The sequence below is a fragment of the Chanodichthys erythropterus genome, chromosome 14 (assembly GCF_024489055.1).
Source record: "Chanodichthys erythropterus isolate Z2021 chromosome 14, ASM2448905v1, whole genome shotgun sequence".
Classification (NCBI taxonomy): Eukaryota; Metazoa; Chordata; class Actinopteri; order Cypriniformes; family Xenocyprididae; genus Chanodichthys; species Chanodichthys erythropterus.
In genome coordinates this window covers 30861264-30878993 of record NC_090234.1, presented here as the reverse complement: position 1 = coordinate 30878993, position 17730 = coordinate 30861264, and the positions used below count along the sequence as shown (strand labels likewise).

Here is a 17730-nt window from a genome sequence, read left to right as displayed (position 1 = left end):
TGATTTTTGAGTGGGTAGTGAATAGCTGATAGCGTAGGTAATTTTACTTTTGACAAAACTCTGAAAATTGGGTTATTTTTACATGTGGTTAAGAGAGGATACCTGATACCAACAGTATGTAACAATAATAGTAAGATAATAATATTATTTATTGAAATATTATAGAGTTGCAGTATTTCATATAAATATATAATAATATTTATAATAATATAACATACTGTTAACTGTTTTGTTTATGGACTACTTATGGACTCAAATGGCATCAAATATTTTTGAACAATAGACAAAATGGCAGTGAACAAGAATGAGAGCGAAATATGAGCACCTGTCAGCAATTAAAAAGGTAAGAAAGATCGAGCGGCCCAGGAAATATATGAGTGCTAATTAAAACCACTAGTTAAAAACTTCCTGCTTCTAGCCTAAACTAACTGTGAGCAACAGACTAGGGCCCCCCCTCCATCTCTCAGCCTCCCTCCCTCCCTTCATCTACCTAGTTAAGACATAGTGGCTTCTTTCAGGTCTTTTCAGTGCTCATGCAGAGTAGATGAATACTGCAGATTTGGGCTGGGTTGGCTGGTTGGGGGAAATGAGCTGGAGGGATTTGGGGGCTGGTGTATTGGCTGTGCTGGGGTCCACCAGGGGCCTCCTGGGGCCGACTGGCAGAGGAAGCCCTGCTTTGATGGACGAACAAACGTCTAGAAGAATCCTCAACACCTCCTGCAACACACACACATGGAGGTGATCAGGAGGAATGAGTGTTTTGTGGCTTTTAGTCTGTGTCTGCTAGCTTTGAGACCATCTATTTGCTAGTGTCACTGACTGAACGTCTCTAGAATAATGAGATCTATGAGTGGCTAAAGAGTCTACCTGCTTTAATTTTAGATTATTTTTGCATTAAATATCAAAGCTCAGCATTGACAGCCTCATGGTATTGAAGAGGCCCTGTGTTTCCAGGGGAAAGAAGTATTTTGTGACATCTGTCTTGTGAAGCTAGTTTCAAAATGTCATGGCTTTCTTGAGCTGATGCCAAGATATACAGCCCCATTTCTCCCCGGGCCTGACTACAGGGATCAAGTCCTCTGTACAGACTAATAGAAAAGATTGTTATTATTGCTTTGAAAAGACCTGTGGTTTCATCTTACCCTGCAAGTTCAGAGAGTTGTGTTCTATACAAATGATGGAAAATGCAAGAGCACATCAGTGGTATTTTTAGTTTCTCATTTTTCACATAAAGCAGGGCATAGACTTCAATTTGTGGGATAGAATTATCATGAATGTCACATTAACTGTAATCTAACCATAATCATATGGAAACATATGAGTCCTCAATGTACAATTCAATGTTTGCAAAAATGTACTGATACAATTGGGGGGAAAAATTCACACTTGCATTCAAAAGCTTGGGATCTGTAAGATTTTTTTTTATATTTCTGAAAGAAGTGTCTTATACTCACCAAGGCTGCATTTATTTGATCAAAAATACAGTAAAAACAGTAATATTATGAGATATTACTACAATTTTATTTAATTTTATTAAAAATGATCCAAAATCAATTTTTGAGCAAGTACATAAACAGCCAGTGTTCAAAAACAAAGTATAACAATAATAATAATAATTTGCTCGGTTTGACGTGATCTGAGCCAAGCGGTCATTATATTTAATCACCACTGGCAGCGTGATTTATTGTAATGTTTTTTTCTCAGTTAGCCAGAACAAAAGTGGCAGACATGTTACTAAAGCCCGGAACACACCAAGCAGATGCCGATGAACTAGTGGCGACAAAGCAGACTGTGGGGTTGGCTCACGTTGGCAGCGTCTAGGTCCAAAGTTGCCCTGAGACACCAAACCTACGCTTGTCACCCGACGGCCAAGTAGCACGTCCGTTCTGCGCCTGCGTAAGAAGAAATGCCTTTCCGTACCAGCAGGTGGCAGTAGCTGAACAGCCAATTAGAATGATCAGATGGCCCGACTGACTGACGAGCTCCGAAGCCGATTTGACATGTCAAATCAGCCGGAAAAAAAAAGCCGTCGAGGACCAAATGCAGCCAACGGTGTGGAACACAATGAGAAAACTTAGTCGGCCAGCGAACAAAAACTGCCCGACGGCCGACCGATAGCTTGGTGTGTTCCGGGCTTTACTTGTTCAGAATTCTTATTTTGGTCATACTTCCAAGATGTAGAATCTGTGATTCCAAAGTACAGTATCCACACTGATGCGGTGACTGACAGCAAACATTAGATTCATCCGTGCTGAGGAGCTGAGCCGATGCACAACCCACATAAAGATGATAATTCCTCAAATAACTGCAATTGCACATTTCAAACAGAGATGGTGACAAAGTGGCAAAACCTAGAGCCTGCAGTTAACAAAATAACAGTTTTCTATTTTTAATATAATTTAATTAATTTGTATTTTATTCCTGTGATGGCAAAGCTAAATTTTCAACATTATAACTCCAGTGTTCAGTGTCACATGATCCTTCAGAAATAATTCTAATATGAAGATTTGTTTTTATTTCTTCTTATTATCAATGTCGAAAAAAAGTTGTCTGCCTAATATTTTTGAATAATATTTGTGAAAACTGTGATACATTTTTTCCAGGATTCATTGATGAATAAAGTTCTTTTTGTAACATTATAAATGTTTTGTGTTACTTTTGATAAATTTAATGCATCCTTAGTTCACTTTAAATAAACTTTTGCTGATAATTTACTCACCCCCATGTCATCCAAGATGTCCATGTCCTTCTTTCTTCAGTCGAAAAGAAATTAAGGTTTTTGATGAAAACATTCCAGGATTTTTCTCCTTATAATGGGCTTGAATGGGCACCAGACAGTTCAAGGTCCAAATGACAGTTTCAATGCAGCTTCAAAGGGCTTTAAATGATACCAGACGATGAATAAGGGTCTTATCTAGCGAAACGATCGGTCATTTAAAAAAAAAAAAAAAAAAAAAAAAAATTTAAGTTTTATAAGCACAAATGCTTGCCTTGCTCTGTTCTCGGATGCGCGTTCGTGACGTCGCGTAATACGCAATTACGTTGAAAAGGTCACTCATGACATAGGCGGAAGTACCAAGTCAGAGTTTACAACTTGAACGTGCAAATACTAAGTCAAACGCCGTTTACAAAAAAAGGCAAAACAACAATGTCGGACGAGGAGAAGATGAGTTTTTCACCCTGCCCTACCTTTTTGAACTGGAATACACAGAGGAAGAAATTAGGCAGTTGGAAGAGACTGCTGCGGCAACACACACCTCTCCAGCATCGGGCAGACGTGGTGGTGCACATGTGGCAAATGCCAACCTTTGCCAACAGAGGAAGAATCTCAATGCTGCCACGATTGGACCATTTCAATCCCGCCATTAGAATCAGTCGGTGAGTCCCTTTTTCCATCTCGCTGCATTACCGGACAAAATGGATATCCACCTTTACTAAGCAACAGCGTCGCACACCGGACGCGAAGCTCAGCACTGTGCCACGTCTTTAAAATTTGAACGCAATGTTTTCTATGAGTGTACACACCGGCGGCGACATTCGGCGCCTGTCCGCGGTGCCCAGCTACGACTCAAAATCCTGCCGCGCCACAAAGCGCCATGTACATTGTTTTACATTAAATGTATATTATATTTCTCTCAAATCGTCGTTAATGTACATACTGACTTCACCCTGTGCTGCAAGATACATTAGTTTTACACTTTAACAGTTTGAATAAAGTATATGTAAAATGTATAATAAACGTAGCCTTTTCTTTCATTTTGCTCTGTTGTGCCATTTTCCATGTACACTAACCTCAGTGCGAAATATTAAAGCAAATAACGTTTCCCTGTTGATGTATAATATTCCCATTGTGCAGCTCCTCTATCAGGAGTCGAGTCAAAATTGAGCTTGTGTGTATATAATGTGCGCGTCCGGTGTGCAACCCCCTTTAGAGGTGTTTTTGTTCTGATGGAGAAGGGTATGACAGTCTGATGGCACTGACAACACAGGATGGAAGAACCATTAGTTGTTTTACCTTTTTTTGTAAACGCCGTTTGACTTACCGTGTGTCTCAGTCGGCTCCCTAGTTCAGTAGTCACAGCACTGATCAGGGAATCAGCCACATTCACTTTCATGATATACTGATTCATGACCTAGGGAACTAGGAAGCTGATTGAGACACAGGGTTAGTATTTGCACATTCAAGTTGTAAACACCGACTCATACTTCTGCCTGTGCCAAGCGTGACCTTTTTAACGTAGTTGCGTATTACGTGGCGTCACGAACGCGCATCCCAGAACAGAGCAAGGCGAGCATTTGTGCTTATAAAACGTAAACTTTTTTTATTTTTTTTTTAAATGACAGATCGTTTCGCTAGATAAGACCCTTATTCATCGTCTGGTATCGTTTAAATCCCTTTGAAGCTGCACTGAAACTGTCATTTGGACCTTGAACCGTCTGGTGCCCATTGAAGCCCATTATAAGGAGAAAAATCCTGGAATGTTTTCATCAAAAACCTTAATTTCTTTTCGACTGAAGAAAGAAGGACATGGACATCTTGGATGACATGGGGGTGAGTAAATTACTAGCAAAAGTTTATTTAAAAGTGAACTAATCCTTTAAGCTAGACTTAAAATAAGACATGGGTTATATGGACTACTTTTATGGTGCTTTTAAAATATTTTTTTGGCCACTGCACTGTATAGTTTCTATGTATTCTTTTGTATTCCACAGAAAGTGTATAAATAATGACAGAATGCTCTTTTAGGTCAACTGTTTGTTTAAAATGCTTAAAGAGTCATGATTCACTCACCCACTGCACCTCTCCTGTGTTTTCCACCTTTGGCAGCATGAGAGCTGTGGGCAGCACGTCCGCCTGTAGAATAACCTCCATGTCGGCTTCGGCCAGGCCACTAGACACAGAGTTCAACCGTACGCACTTCTCCGTACGCCCCAGATCCAGATTGGCCAGCATCTTTGGGATGGTTTTCCGAGCTTCCTCCTGTCAAAAAAAAAAAAAAAGAAAAAAAGAAATCTCTTGTGCCATTGTGTCAAAAGTGCTTACTTCACCGCAGCAGATAATACAGAATGAAATTTCGCAGTGCAGGCTGGACCACAAAATGAATGGGAATGTTTATGCTCAGCTGGGTCAGTATTCAGTGATGTAATAAACACATAATATGCTTGTAAATAAACACTGAATGGTTATGTTACACAATTCAGACTCTCTATTTGACCAAGAACACAGGCTTGTGGGTATCAAATGTGCAAAACGTGAGTGAAAGTAGGTTAGGCAGGATTTATTGTTTTCTTTTCTGCTACTGGACAATGATTTGTGTTTACCTGATAAATAGGAGGAAATATCTCACGTATGGAAAACTACAAGCAATAAAAATGCAACATGGAACATATCTGTTTGAACTGGCCATTGGTGCACTTGTAAAAAGATAAAGATGCATCAGTTCAGACGAGCGGATGTTATGTGAATTTACGGGGAAGTGGTGGTTGGCGCCTGGGATTACGGTGCGGAGAAAGATCTAGTGAGAGGGATCAACCTCCCTACAGCTGATCCACCAAAGGCCATAAAGTGAAAAGCCCTGCACACAAGTCTTCCACACAAACACCACAGACACATGACCAAAGGAAGTGGAGGGAGGAAGAATCAAAGTTAAAGCCAAGTTCCAGGGCCTAAGTGTGACACAGCAACACACGCCAGGAGATTCAAACCAGATGCAGCTCAAGAGACTGAATGTAGGGAGGGGAAAGGGCCAGAAGATGAAGTTTCCATTGGTTTGAACACAGCACTCCATCCAAAGGGAAATGTGGTCTCAGTTAAACAGGAGGAGGAAACAGTAGCTCAGGAGTTGTCAGGTTAGATCAGAGGAAGGATGAGAAACGCTAAGAGAAGAGGGGGTTTTAGCTCAGGGGTTAATTCAACTTGAATGAGGAACTCTTTGGGCTAGATCATCTTCACACCATACACTCTATAAGCCACAACTAGCGTCACCTCTACCCAAAAACTTTGACATTCATATGAAGATTAGCGATAATTAATAAAATGAATTGAATGAATAAAAATGATAAATATTATATTAGTATAATAACAATTAAATAATAATAGTATTATAATAGTATTATTATTTTTAAAATAAATATTAATAAAAATGAATAATCTTTTAGTCTAATAGTCATCCAGGTATTACTGCATCAAAAAGCCCAAAAATAAAAATAAAAATAAAAAATAAAAAATTTGGTTCTGCTTATCAAAAATAACCATTATACGTATTGGTTATAAAAAGGGAAAGATATTCAATCTCTCTATAGTCTCTCTATAGATCTGTAACTTGCTTTTTAGTTGAGTCTGGACCGTAAAACTCTGCCTTTTGAACTAGTAATCACAACCGGTCTGGATTCAGACACCCTTAGACTAGAGCTAAAATAACAACGATGTCAACCATTTTTATTAGAAAAAATAATATGTATACAAGCCCAAAGCTCTGAAGTCTTCTATATGACATCTGAATCATTGCAGATATACTAGCAAAACATATTAAAACCAAAACACAGTCTAGACACTCACATGTCTAAACTAACATTGTAGTCCTCAGCTTACAGTTTATGGTCAGAGTTGTTGAACTGCAAACTGAACACAAAAGGTTCCTCAATAGAAAGCCATGTGTATGCTTAAAGCCTATAATATATTTGAAGATCACAGTGGTAATATTAGTAGGGCCGACGGATTTATGAAGCTATAACTCAGCATTCGTAAAGCTGTTCCATGGTGGATCCAGTTTGAGTCCTCCAGTATAATCCAAGACTGATCCAGTGTCTTAGACACTGTCGAACCACTCTTCTTTGTATGTTTGGTATCACGTTCACTCTTGAACAAAAACATGAGGCTTTGAGTAACAAATCAACATCAAAAAGCACCTATATCAAGTCAAAAGACATGAGAGTAGCTAGAAATGGACCAATCAGAGTAAAATTACCGCTGAACTGCGTAATGCTATATGAAACCTTCATGCCACACGATTCTCTGCTTTTTATCACCATATTTTGCTTTGAACTGATATTCCAGACAGCAAAACATTTGAATTTCTATCAGTAGGAAGGGCTCGCTATCTCGTCTCTCCTCACAGTAAATTGACAGAAAGAACATTCTCGAGAAGATCCTGGGCTCCTGAGGGGACTCTGCCATTCCGAGCCGGAATAAAAGTACTTTGAAAGCTGAAATGTTTTACATTAATGGAGGCTGTCCAACTAGTTGCTTCAAAAGACCCTTCCCCAACCACCCAGCATCCCACAGAGTGACCAGGAGAATCGCAGGTTTGAGGAAACTTTGATTCCTTCCATCAAGCCCATCATTAAAGCTCAACACAGTATCATGACAGCACGTCCACAAAATACTCAAAACAAAAAGGACAGACTTTAAAGTTTGTAGACGCTGACTTCTCATTTAAAAAAAAGGCCAGATCTTTTACTTTTGTAGAGAATTTGGACTCCAACTGTGAGATATGTCAAGAAATGAATCTGTGTTTGGATTATTCAGTATTTAATCAAAGCGCCGGAAAGATGTGTGGTTTGTATGACATTTGAAATGTATAATGATTTTGTATACATTTGCATTATTAGAAATGAGAGCAAGAAATGTGAGGGAGGGTCACAAAGAAACTAAATTTGATATGTTTCCATTTAACGTTTCTCACTGTATTATTTTTTCATCCCAGCTTCTCGCAACCAACCATGACACGTACAATTTCAAAAACGACGTGTAATATAAGCAAACAATGTCTCATGGACAGTGTCTGACAGGTGACGCACCGGGCATCTGGAGCTCTATTCCAGATGAATGACTAACAGATCCAGCATCTGATTCCGCATTTGTCCGGTTCCGCATGAGAGGGAAGCCTGTCCCTCTAGGCTCGCTGCTAGATTCTCTCAGAAAACCGCCACTTCTCCTCACACTGTGAGGCTGAAGAATGATCTGTTACTACTTCAGAGCGCTGTTCAGGCAGCTCACATTTTACTGACCAGCTCTGCCAATCAAAACAGAGGGCTGTTATTTGATAATGAGAGAGGTACAATATCTACACTTTTCTTCAAAACTCAGCGTTTTGTGATACGCTGGGCTGCACTGGACTCCCAGTATCAAGATGATAGAGAGGTTGAGGGATTGGAGCGTTCAGATGGGACTTCAGGCCACTTTCAACATCTGCCGTTCACAGTCAACTGGGCGCTTAATGTTCATGGGCGCTATTTACGTCTGTTCTAGAAGTACTTGAAATGTCTGTCATCATAACCTGACATTAAGCAACACAATCTACACATTTGATAGCTGTGCCAGTGAAAATTTCAACCTAAACAAATAATACTTAATGTGCCAACAATGTAGCCCTGTGATACAGGCTGCATGAGAGAATCTTTTCTGCTTCTGAAGTGCTGAAGGAAAAACATCTAAGCTTGTGTTGAGAGTGGGAACAGAAGATATTTGTGTCTCTGGGGAAATGACAGAGCTCAGTTTTTCTCAGGGTTTTGTACTGTATCAAAGTTTCATAGGTAGCAACTCTGAGAGAATATCTTATACAATTCAAAGATGAACAGAAAACACTAAACAGAATTGCAAAGTAAAGATCTCTGTAACTTTTCAAAGCTGATTGCACTTTTTTTTCTAGTTGTGATGCAATCATAACAGTATTCCAAGATATGATACTTCACACAAATATAGGGCCTGAAACTCTTAATAATTTGTTTTCTTTTTGTCAACATCATGAGGTCAAACTAAATATTATGAGTGGTTTTATTTTCCTTTTACTCAACATGAATATTATATTATATTATATTGAAAATTTCACAACACTGTTACCAAAGATTTGCATATAATTTAAGAATAGATTAAAGCAAGTTGCATTAAATAAACAGCACAATTAAACTTATTAAATTGATAAACGTACAACAACAAAACAAACAAACAAAAAAATCATATAACAAAGAAAATATATGTTTGACATGGTGGAACAGGGTAGAAGGTTGAGCTTAAAGGCAGTCAACACTACAATTTTATGTACAAAGTAAGAAAATGATTTTATTTACTTTAATTTTAACAACAACAACAAAAAAGTTAAATTTTTTTATAACTGAGTAAAAGTCATGTGACAGCAGGGTTGTGCCTGAAAACTTTGAAGGCCAATTCATTTTGGTTCAGTTTAAAATGTATCTAAGATTTCAAATACTTTTGAGAATCTAACTAAAAAAAAAAAGAAAAAAAACATAATAATAATAGAAACCTAAATTGTACGTTATTCAAGGAAACCCATCTCTATCTGGCAATGCTCTGTAGATTCCAGACATGAAGGTGTTTCTTACCCAGTTTCTTCTTGCAATGACCTGCTGGAAGGACCAGGGAGCAGATTATTTGCTAGACACTTATAAAAGCAAAGGTCGTATTTTTAAAAAGTGGCATTACATGGAGTACCTGGGGCACATTGAGTGTTGGCAGTAACTGACTTTCAATTTTCTGGCCATTAGAGTAGTTCACACCTGCTGCCAGAGCCAGAGCTTTATAACAAAGTCACCTTTCCATGTCAAGTGTGCCATGTGTAGTAAAGAAGAACTTAAATAATAATAATAATAATAATAACAAAACCAACATGCTATAGGAAACAACAAAGAGTAATAGTCCCTCAAAGTAAAGCGTGTGAGCAAGTCCAGTGAATTATGTAATGTGATTATCTTGCTAAATCATGCTTAAAAGCTGAAACATTTTGACGTTTGCCAATTAAGATTTATACAACATAGAATTGATCCAACACAAACAATGAGAGTGTGATTATGTCACTTTTCGTCAAGAAACAAAATTTCTTAAAGGGTTAGTTCACCCAAAAATGAAACATCTGTCATTTATTACAGTATTAATGTACTAAAAACATATTTAAATCAGTTCATGTGAGTATAGTGGTTCAATATTAATATTATAAAGCGATGAGAAATTTTTTGGTGTGCCAGAAAAAAACAAAATAACGACTTATATAGTGATGGCCGATTTCAAAACACTGCTTCAGGAAGCTTCGGAGCACAAATGAATCAGAGTGTCGAATCTGCTGTTCGGAGCGCCAAAATCACGTGATCAAGATTCGACACTCTGATTCATGTGGAACGGCATGAGGGTGAGTAATAAATGACAGAATTTTCAGTTTTGGGTGAACTAACCCTTTAATAATAATAATAATAATAATAATAATACAAAGAAGCACAATGAGTTATGCAAGCATGGCTGGGAGCATCAGAGAAACTGTAACACAGAGTAATTAAAGACTTTTTTTTATTATTTTAGTCAAAATGGCTGAATGGTCACTTTTGACAAATAGGTGGCGCTGATACCAAATTGATGTTGTAGGGCAGTGGTCTCAAACTCAATTCCTGGAGGGCCACAGCTCTGCACAGTTTAGCTCCAACCATCTCCAACTCACACCTGCTTGGAAGTTTCTAGTAATCCTGAAGACCTTGATTAGCTGGATCAGGTGTGTTTTATTAGGGTTGGAGCAAAACTGTGCAGAGCTGTGGCCCTCCAGGAATTGAGTTTGAGACCACTGTTGTAGGGTCAGTGAGAAGAGACAATGACTAGATTGGTGTCAATATGCCAAAGCGTTGCAGAGTTACAGTTTCAGAATCAGCTTGGCACCATGCCATCAAATTTGTTGATGCTTTATTTGAAAAGGTTTGGTCTATTACAAAACATTTAATAACATTTTGCCGGCATAGACTGAAGATGATCTGAACCAAATTTGGTGAAAATTGGACCAAGTGTTGGAGGAGGTTTTCAAAGACTTTTTTATAACTATTTGCTAATGCATTCATAAATACAGCATTGTATGACAAAATTAAAAATGGCTGATGCCCAAAATGGCCGACATGGGAAAATTGGGTATCATTTGACTCGGTATGCTGTGCTGAAAAGTAGGTTTTCAAAGAAATTCAAAATGGCGTATAGCCATTAAAAAGACGAAAAAGAAGAAGAAGAAAGAAGAAAGAAGGTGACTAACAAGTGCAATAGGAGCCTTCGCACCTTTGGTCCTTGGCCCCTAATTATAAATAGTAAAATTACACTGCTGATTTGGCATGAATATTTTATTTGCATTGCAAGATAAAAATGGGTTAAAATATGTATATTTATTAGGTAATATGCTAGATAAAAGACTTTAAAAGATTTAGAGACTGTATAATAGATCCTACAAAAATCAAGTTGACAGTCTTTTTCAATTGTTGTTGAATCAAATTCCTCATGGAGCTCATCTCTAATCACGTGTTGTTATTCTGATCAGAGCACATTTATCCATTCATCGTAAATAAGGCCATTACAAATCAAACGGTCTTAAACACCTCTCATAAGCATTCATCATACTGGCCAACAGAGAAATCCCCCGAGATCAAGCAGGCTAGATATCACTAACACAGAAAACACTTCACACACATCTTATGACCTATCTCAGTTACACGCATCAGGCATAGCATATAATGCAACAGCTATGTCTGGCATGCATTCTCTTCCCTGGTGACAGTGTGAGGACAGATCTTCGTATGTTGTAGCTGCAAAAAAAGGGTGATACAATGAGATATTATGACTTATGTTGGACTACTCTGGTTCCTTCCGCAGGATTCACAGCAGACAGATGTGTGTCATTTGTCTTGATACATCATGAACATGAAATGAAATAGTTTATTCTCCATAGCTCATTTCTCATTTGCGCTTGTGCATATTCACTCCATTTCAAGACTATCAAACTGCATTGGATCTGTTATCTTGTGGCAGTAAATTACGGTCCATTCCTCACACTAATCTTAGGTATGGTTTGTATAATATTTTTATGGTGCCTGTTTTACCTTTTTGGAATTTGACAGCCCTTGGTCATTTTTCAGTGTATGCCAAAACACAGCTTTAATATTACTCAAAAAATAAATAAATCTCATTTTCATTTGCACGGAACAAAGTTAGTCATGCAGAAGTTCAAAATAACACGAGAGTGAGTAAAAGATTAGAAAATTTTTTTTGGTGAATGACCTCCTTAAAGTAAACTACAAAAAACACAGGCCTCAGATCGCTGTTTGCTTCTCTTGGCAGCAGAGTGCCCTATGTTCCTCCGCTGCACTGTTTGATGAGAACTCTCTCTTCGTAAATAAATAGTTCATCCAAAAATGAGCATTCTGTAATCATTTACTCACCCTAATATCATTCCAAACCTGTATGATGTTCTTTCTTCTGTGGAACACAAGAAGAGAAGTTGGGACTGTGACTGGATCTGAGATCCAAAAATAAAAAAAGTGCACCATAACAGACAGAAATGTGTGTTGCAATTTGGTAAAAATTCCTCTGGCTCAAATCTCATTTGTGCAAATTTAATATGCACATATTCATTTGTAGCACATCGACACTGACTGATTTCATTTCTGCCTTTTCCTCACACATGTTGTCTGTATTCCTTTTAAGGTGCTTTTTGTCATTTTTGAACTTGGCAGACCCTGGTCACCATTTACTTTCACTGTATGGAAAAAGCAGAGTGAACATTTTGCTAAATGTCTCCTTTTGTGCTCCATGAAAGCCATACAGGTTTGGAAGCGACAAGACGCATGCGTTATAAGTTTCTCTATATAGGCTTTGGCCATTACTCCTTCAAAATGCTTAGTTTAACGGATTACCTAGTTTGTTTAAGTGCTTAAATCGTTGGAATGCTTCAAGACTTTAAGTGAAATTTGACTAGACAAGCTTAAAAGAGAAAAACAGAATTAAATCAGTGGAAGTAGCCGAAACTATAACAACTCTAAAATGCAAATGAAAAACCCAAGAAAGGTCTTCAGAAACTTGTGGACCACTACCCTGTGGAATCTAACAAGCCAAAAAGTATAAGTGATAAAGAGAATCTTTTAAAAGAATTGGAATTTGGCGAGTCGTTTCCACCACTCGGTCTCTCCCCCGGGACACAGATAAATAGCCTAGCGTAAAAGAAATCTAAAGTTGATCTCTCGTTAAATCAGCTTCAAGAGAACATCATCACAGCCCTCAACATGAGAGCAGACTCCCTTGAAGAAATTATATAAAAAAAAAAAAATTAAAAAAAAAGGTTTGACATGAGGAATAGTAAATTATAACATTATTGAACTCTCTCGTTAAGACAGGCTTTGTTTCCTACTCCTACCGCCAATTATCACTACAGCTTCCTACAGCAACCTCCCAGCTCAAATGTAGAGGACTAAATCTTATTTTTTAGCAGTATTTGTAATGTGGACTTCACTAACGCTCACTAAAACTACACATCACTACACTATTGCAATGCGATGTGGCATTCCCTCTTTGAACTGACCCACTGAGAGCGTGGCAGAAGAAATCTGAGACGACTTCAAAATACCAGCGTTGCATTTTAAGCTTCTATATCAGATAACAGTTTGTTGCATAGATTATGGTAAATTGGAAATGTTGACAGGAAGCCAAAGTATTACACTTTCAAATAAGCTCAAACTGAAATCCAAGACTACAATAGTATATTATTGAACCAGTCCTGACAAACAGATGATGCATACTGTACTTGTGAATGTATATGAAAGCAAAAGATATCAGAAACGTTCTCACACAGGGTGCCATTGCTATGGTGCTATACTGCAAGATATTTCAGTCATATCTGACAAATGAACTAGAGATTGCATATGTTAAAAAATATAAGCAATGTGAGACTTTTCTTTTCATCAAATCATTTCATCTACTGCCACCACCAGGGCTGACAAAGAAAAGACCAAATAGCACAGCATAAACAGACACACAACAGTCTGCTGTGACAGTCAAAACATTTGAGCTCTCAGTATCACAGACATGCAGTCAGTAACTTTGTGTTCTTGCATTCTTCTGGACTTGATTTACACTAAAAATTTAAAAGTTTGGGGTCTGTACTATTTTTTGAAAGTCTCTTCTGCTCACCAATGCTGCATTTATTTGATCGAAAATACAGTAGTAATAGAAATATTGTGATATTACGATTTAAATGAACTGTTTTCTTTTTTAATGTATTTTAAAATGTAATTTAGCCCTGTGATGTCAAAGCTGAATTTTCAGCAGCCATTACTCCAGTCTTCAGCGTCACATGATCCTTCAGAAATCATTCTAATAAGGATATTTAGTGCTTAAGAAACATTTTTTCTTATTACTAACCTTGAAAATACTTATGTTGCTTAATATTTTTGTGGAAACAGTGATACTTTTGATTCAGTTAAAGTCAAAAAGTTAGTTAAGTTAAAAAGAACAGCATTTATCTGAAATAGAAAACGTTTGTAACATTAAAAATGTCTTTGCTGTCACTTTAGATCAAAATGTGTCCTTGCTAAATAAAAGTTTTTTTTTTTTTCCCAACAACAACAACAAAAAAATGTACTACCCCCAAACCATTGAATGGTAGGTTATGAGTCAAATGAAATCATAAAGATATAATTGGTTATACATTTAAAATGTTATTTTAAAATTGTACTGCCCCCTGAAATAGTTTCAGATTGGTAATTTACTTTTTCATAGCAGCTTGTAATGAAGCTATCTATTTTTCAAATGTAGCTTGACTATCATTTAAATATCTGATACCAAGCAACTTATTATTTAAAGTAGCTTCCCCAACACTGATCTGGATTTTCAAAAATGTCAAAAACACAACCGAAAAGAAGCAAACACATCTCCATCAGACTGAGCCGAACCAGCAAACCTGTTGCTCTGCTGACTAAAGAAAGAGTTCAGAGAAGTGATGAGAAAGTAAGAGCAAGGGAGGGAAAAATCAGAGAGAGAGAGAAAGGTAAAAAAAAAAAAAAAAAAGAGCAGGGATAACTGTCATGATTCCAAGCATCAGCCGCTGCCACCCGCAGGTGAGTGCATCAGATAATACAAGGGCCGATGCCAGTGACACTGCACCTCAGAAAAGCAACAAGGACACACACACACACACAAACATACAGACAGCCATCACAGCTCGAGTGTGCCCGTAAGCAGGGGGATTTATTCTCTACATACGGTGCCGGGTGGTTTGAGGGAGCTCGGAGCTGATCACAGAGGATCCGAAAACAACATCCGTCCACTTTCACACTTCAGTGGAAGAGGTGGCCCCTCCCGGCAGGGCTGCGTAGTCTTGCCATCTGGAGAATAAATCGAGTGTGAAGTACAGTATAGTTTGGGACCAAGCTCCGTGGCGGCAGCTCAGCAGTCAGTTCATTAGTTCCAAACTTCCAGGGATTGGAGCTGGGAGGGGGGCAGTGCGGAGCGAAGCTGCCGCAGAGAGAAAGGGGAGGCGGGCAGGGAAGGAAAGGGGGAAAAGGAGCCGTTGAGTGGAATGCCCCAAACTGAGCGGCAGTCTATAGGGCATCTCTGCCACAAAACACACAAATAAACAAACTCGCCCCCGGAGCGAAAAAAAGACAGGTGTAGCCATCAGCCCCTGCTGGAGGGAGAAAAGGACAACTTCCTACCCCTCCTTATCAGTAAGGAGAGATATATTTACATACTAAGTGTGTGCTGGTGTGCAGGGGTATAGCCATCATTTCAGAAGTGAGGGCGACAGAAAAGACAAGTGTAATACATTTTTTCTGACCTTTGTCTAATTGACAAATTTTATTTTTTCTTATCTCTTGCTTTTAACTGGCTAAGAAATTGAAATCACTACAGAACAATAATTTGAGTTCTATAATAATATATCCTATATTTTCCTAATGACAATTGTATGATTGGTTTATACAATGTAAAAAATGTAAAAGCATGTTTTTAAAGCCACTTTATGGAAGACATTCATATACTTTATTGTTATGAAAATACCCTGAGATGGGGCAGGTGGGCTGGTAAGCACAACGATAATGCTTGTGGAACACAGACAAAAACAATCAACTTTAATGAAAAAAAATAAACATTTTCCAACTTTCAGAGTGGGAAATACCCTTATCTATCAATGTACAGAGCAAAAAACACAATCAGTGTGTTGTGATTCTACTACAGCTCAACAGTGTTTTTATTAAATGACAGCAACAACAATATGATTAAATGACTCCTAAATGTTCCAAAATCTAGTGAGTGGCTTTGCGGCCTACTAAGGAATCCCATAAGGGTCTAATTCAAAATGCTCTACATAGGCAGCAACTCTTTGCACGCAAGTGCTCTGTTTTGATGACTCAAATGACAATTGACCCTTCACCGGGAGTTTGATTGACAAGCGATCTAACCAATCATAATGCCGAATCTGCCATTTTGTTGGACAAAGCAGTCAGGGGTTAGAAGATTAACCTCAGTGGACTTGAACTTGAAAAATGGTGTGTACTGACGTCTTTCCGCGTTTGAAACAACATTCCTTGTCATGTTCATTCATGTTTATTTGATGCTATAAATTAACTAGTAGGAAGAGATGATCGGTTCACGAGCCACTTGAGCTGAGGCGCTACAGCAATCTGTCACAACACATTAAAGAGCCACAAAACGGTTTTTATTTTTCGAATTTCTTAAATGACACAGTTTGAAAGCTGGGACTTTGTATAATATCATAAGTAACCTGCTCTGTCGACGTGTTGTCAGTGTCCTTCTTTGCTCCAGATGTATTTTTCACTCTGTGTGGCGTGACAGCGCCATGGCTTGTCGGACAAAGCAGCAGTAACTAAGGGGGTCTTTGCGAAGGGTCAATTGATTTCAGTAGAGTTTGAGGCTAGCATGTTGCTAAGCTAACAGCAAAATATTCTAAAAAGCATAAAATACATAATACACACAAAATAAAAATTTTGGGTAAAAATTTCATCCCAAAAAATTTTTTAGTGTTGAATGAAAAACTATTTTACGTTGGAACAGAGCATGGGTATTCAATAAATTATTTGTTCATTTAAGTATGAAACTTGTACTTAAAAAGAATCAAAATAAACAATTCTTCCACCACTGAAAGGGACAGTTTAACCAAATATAAAAAAGATATATTCATTTACTCAGCTTTATGTCATTCCAAACCTGTATTTTCTTCAATACTTCTACTCTTTCATTTAAATTTTTCAGAAAATATTTTGCAGGATTTCTTAGTGTTTTTTGTCCATACATTAACAGTCAATGGAGTCCTTTTTTTTTTTCTTACTCCAGTGTTTATCAAAATATCTTCTTTTGCATTTTGCAGAAGACAGACAGTCATACAAGTTTGGAATGACATGGGGGTGAATAAATAATTATAGAATTCTTATGGGCAGACCATCCATTTAATAGTGTTAACTGTCCTACCTGTAGGCTTTCGGCATATTATAGAATCATAATGGTTGGAGCTGTGGCATAGTGGTTAATGCATATGCTCTGACACATTAAAGCCATTGTCCTTATATGGGTAACAAGACTTTCAAGCTGACATTACCCTTTTCCATCTCTCTACCCATTATTTTCTACTCTCTCTTCAATAAAATGTAACAAAAGCCCTAAATATTAAACATTTGGAAGCAAAGTAAAGATGCAATCAATGCTCAGCTATACAAAACTGAAAAATTTTGAATAAAGACACAATCTGAGTGTATTTGAACACTGCACGTGTATGTGTGTGACTTTCCTTTTCTGTCCATACAAGAGTAACTGAGCTGCAGGAGGAGTGTCATTTAGTGGCATGGAAAATAAAACATCTATCTATAGGTATATACAAACCCCCATGGATTTTCAATTGCCAGGAAGGGGAAAACAGCTGAGAGTGTGGGAAGTGAAAGAGCGGGTGCAGAGGAGCGAAGTGTGTTTTA

At 37.9% G+C, this 17730-nt stretch overlaps 1 protein-coding gene across 3 annotated transcripts in view; it reads right to left on the bottom strand.

The window, feature by feature from the left end:
• clybl (citrate lyase beta like) overlaps positions 1 to 17730 on the bottom strand; it is a 106454-nt gene that overhangs the window by 14913 nt on the left and 73811 nt on the right. For all 3 annotated transcript variants that reach the window (XM_067409507.1, XM_067409508.1, XM_067409510.1), the window contains one exon: positions 4793 to 4981. In XM_067409507.1, coding sequence (XP_067265608.1) covers positions 4793 to 4981 — 189 coding nt within the window. The remainder of the gene's footprint in view (positions 1 to 4792; positions 4982 to 17730) is intronic.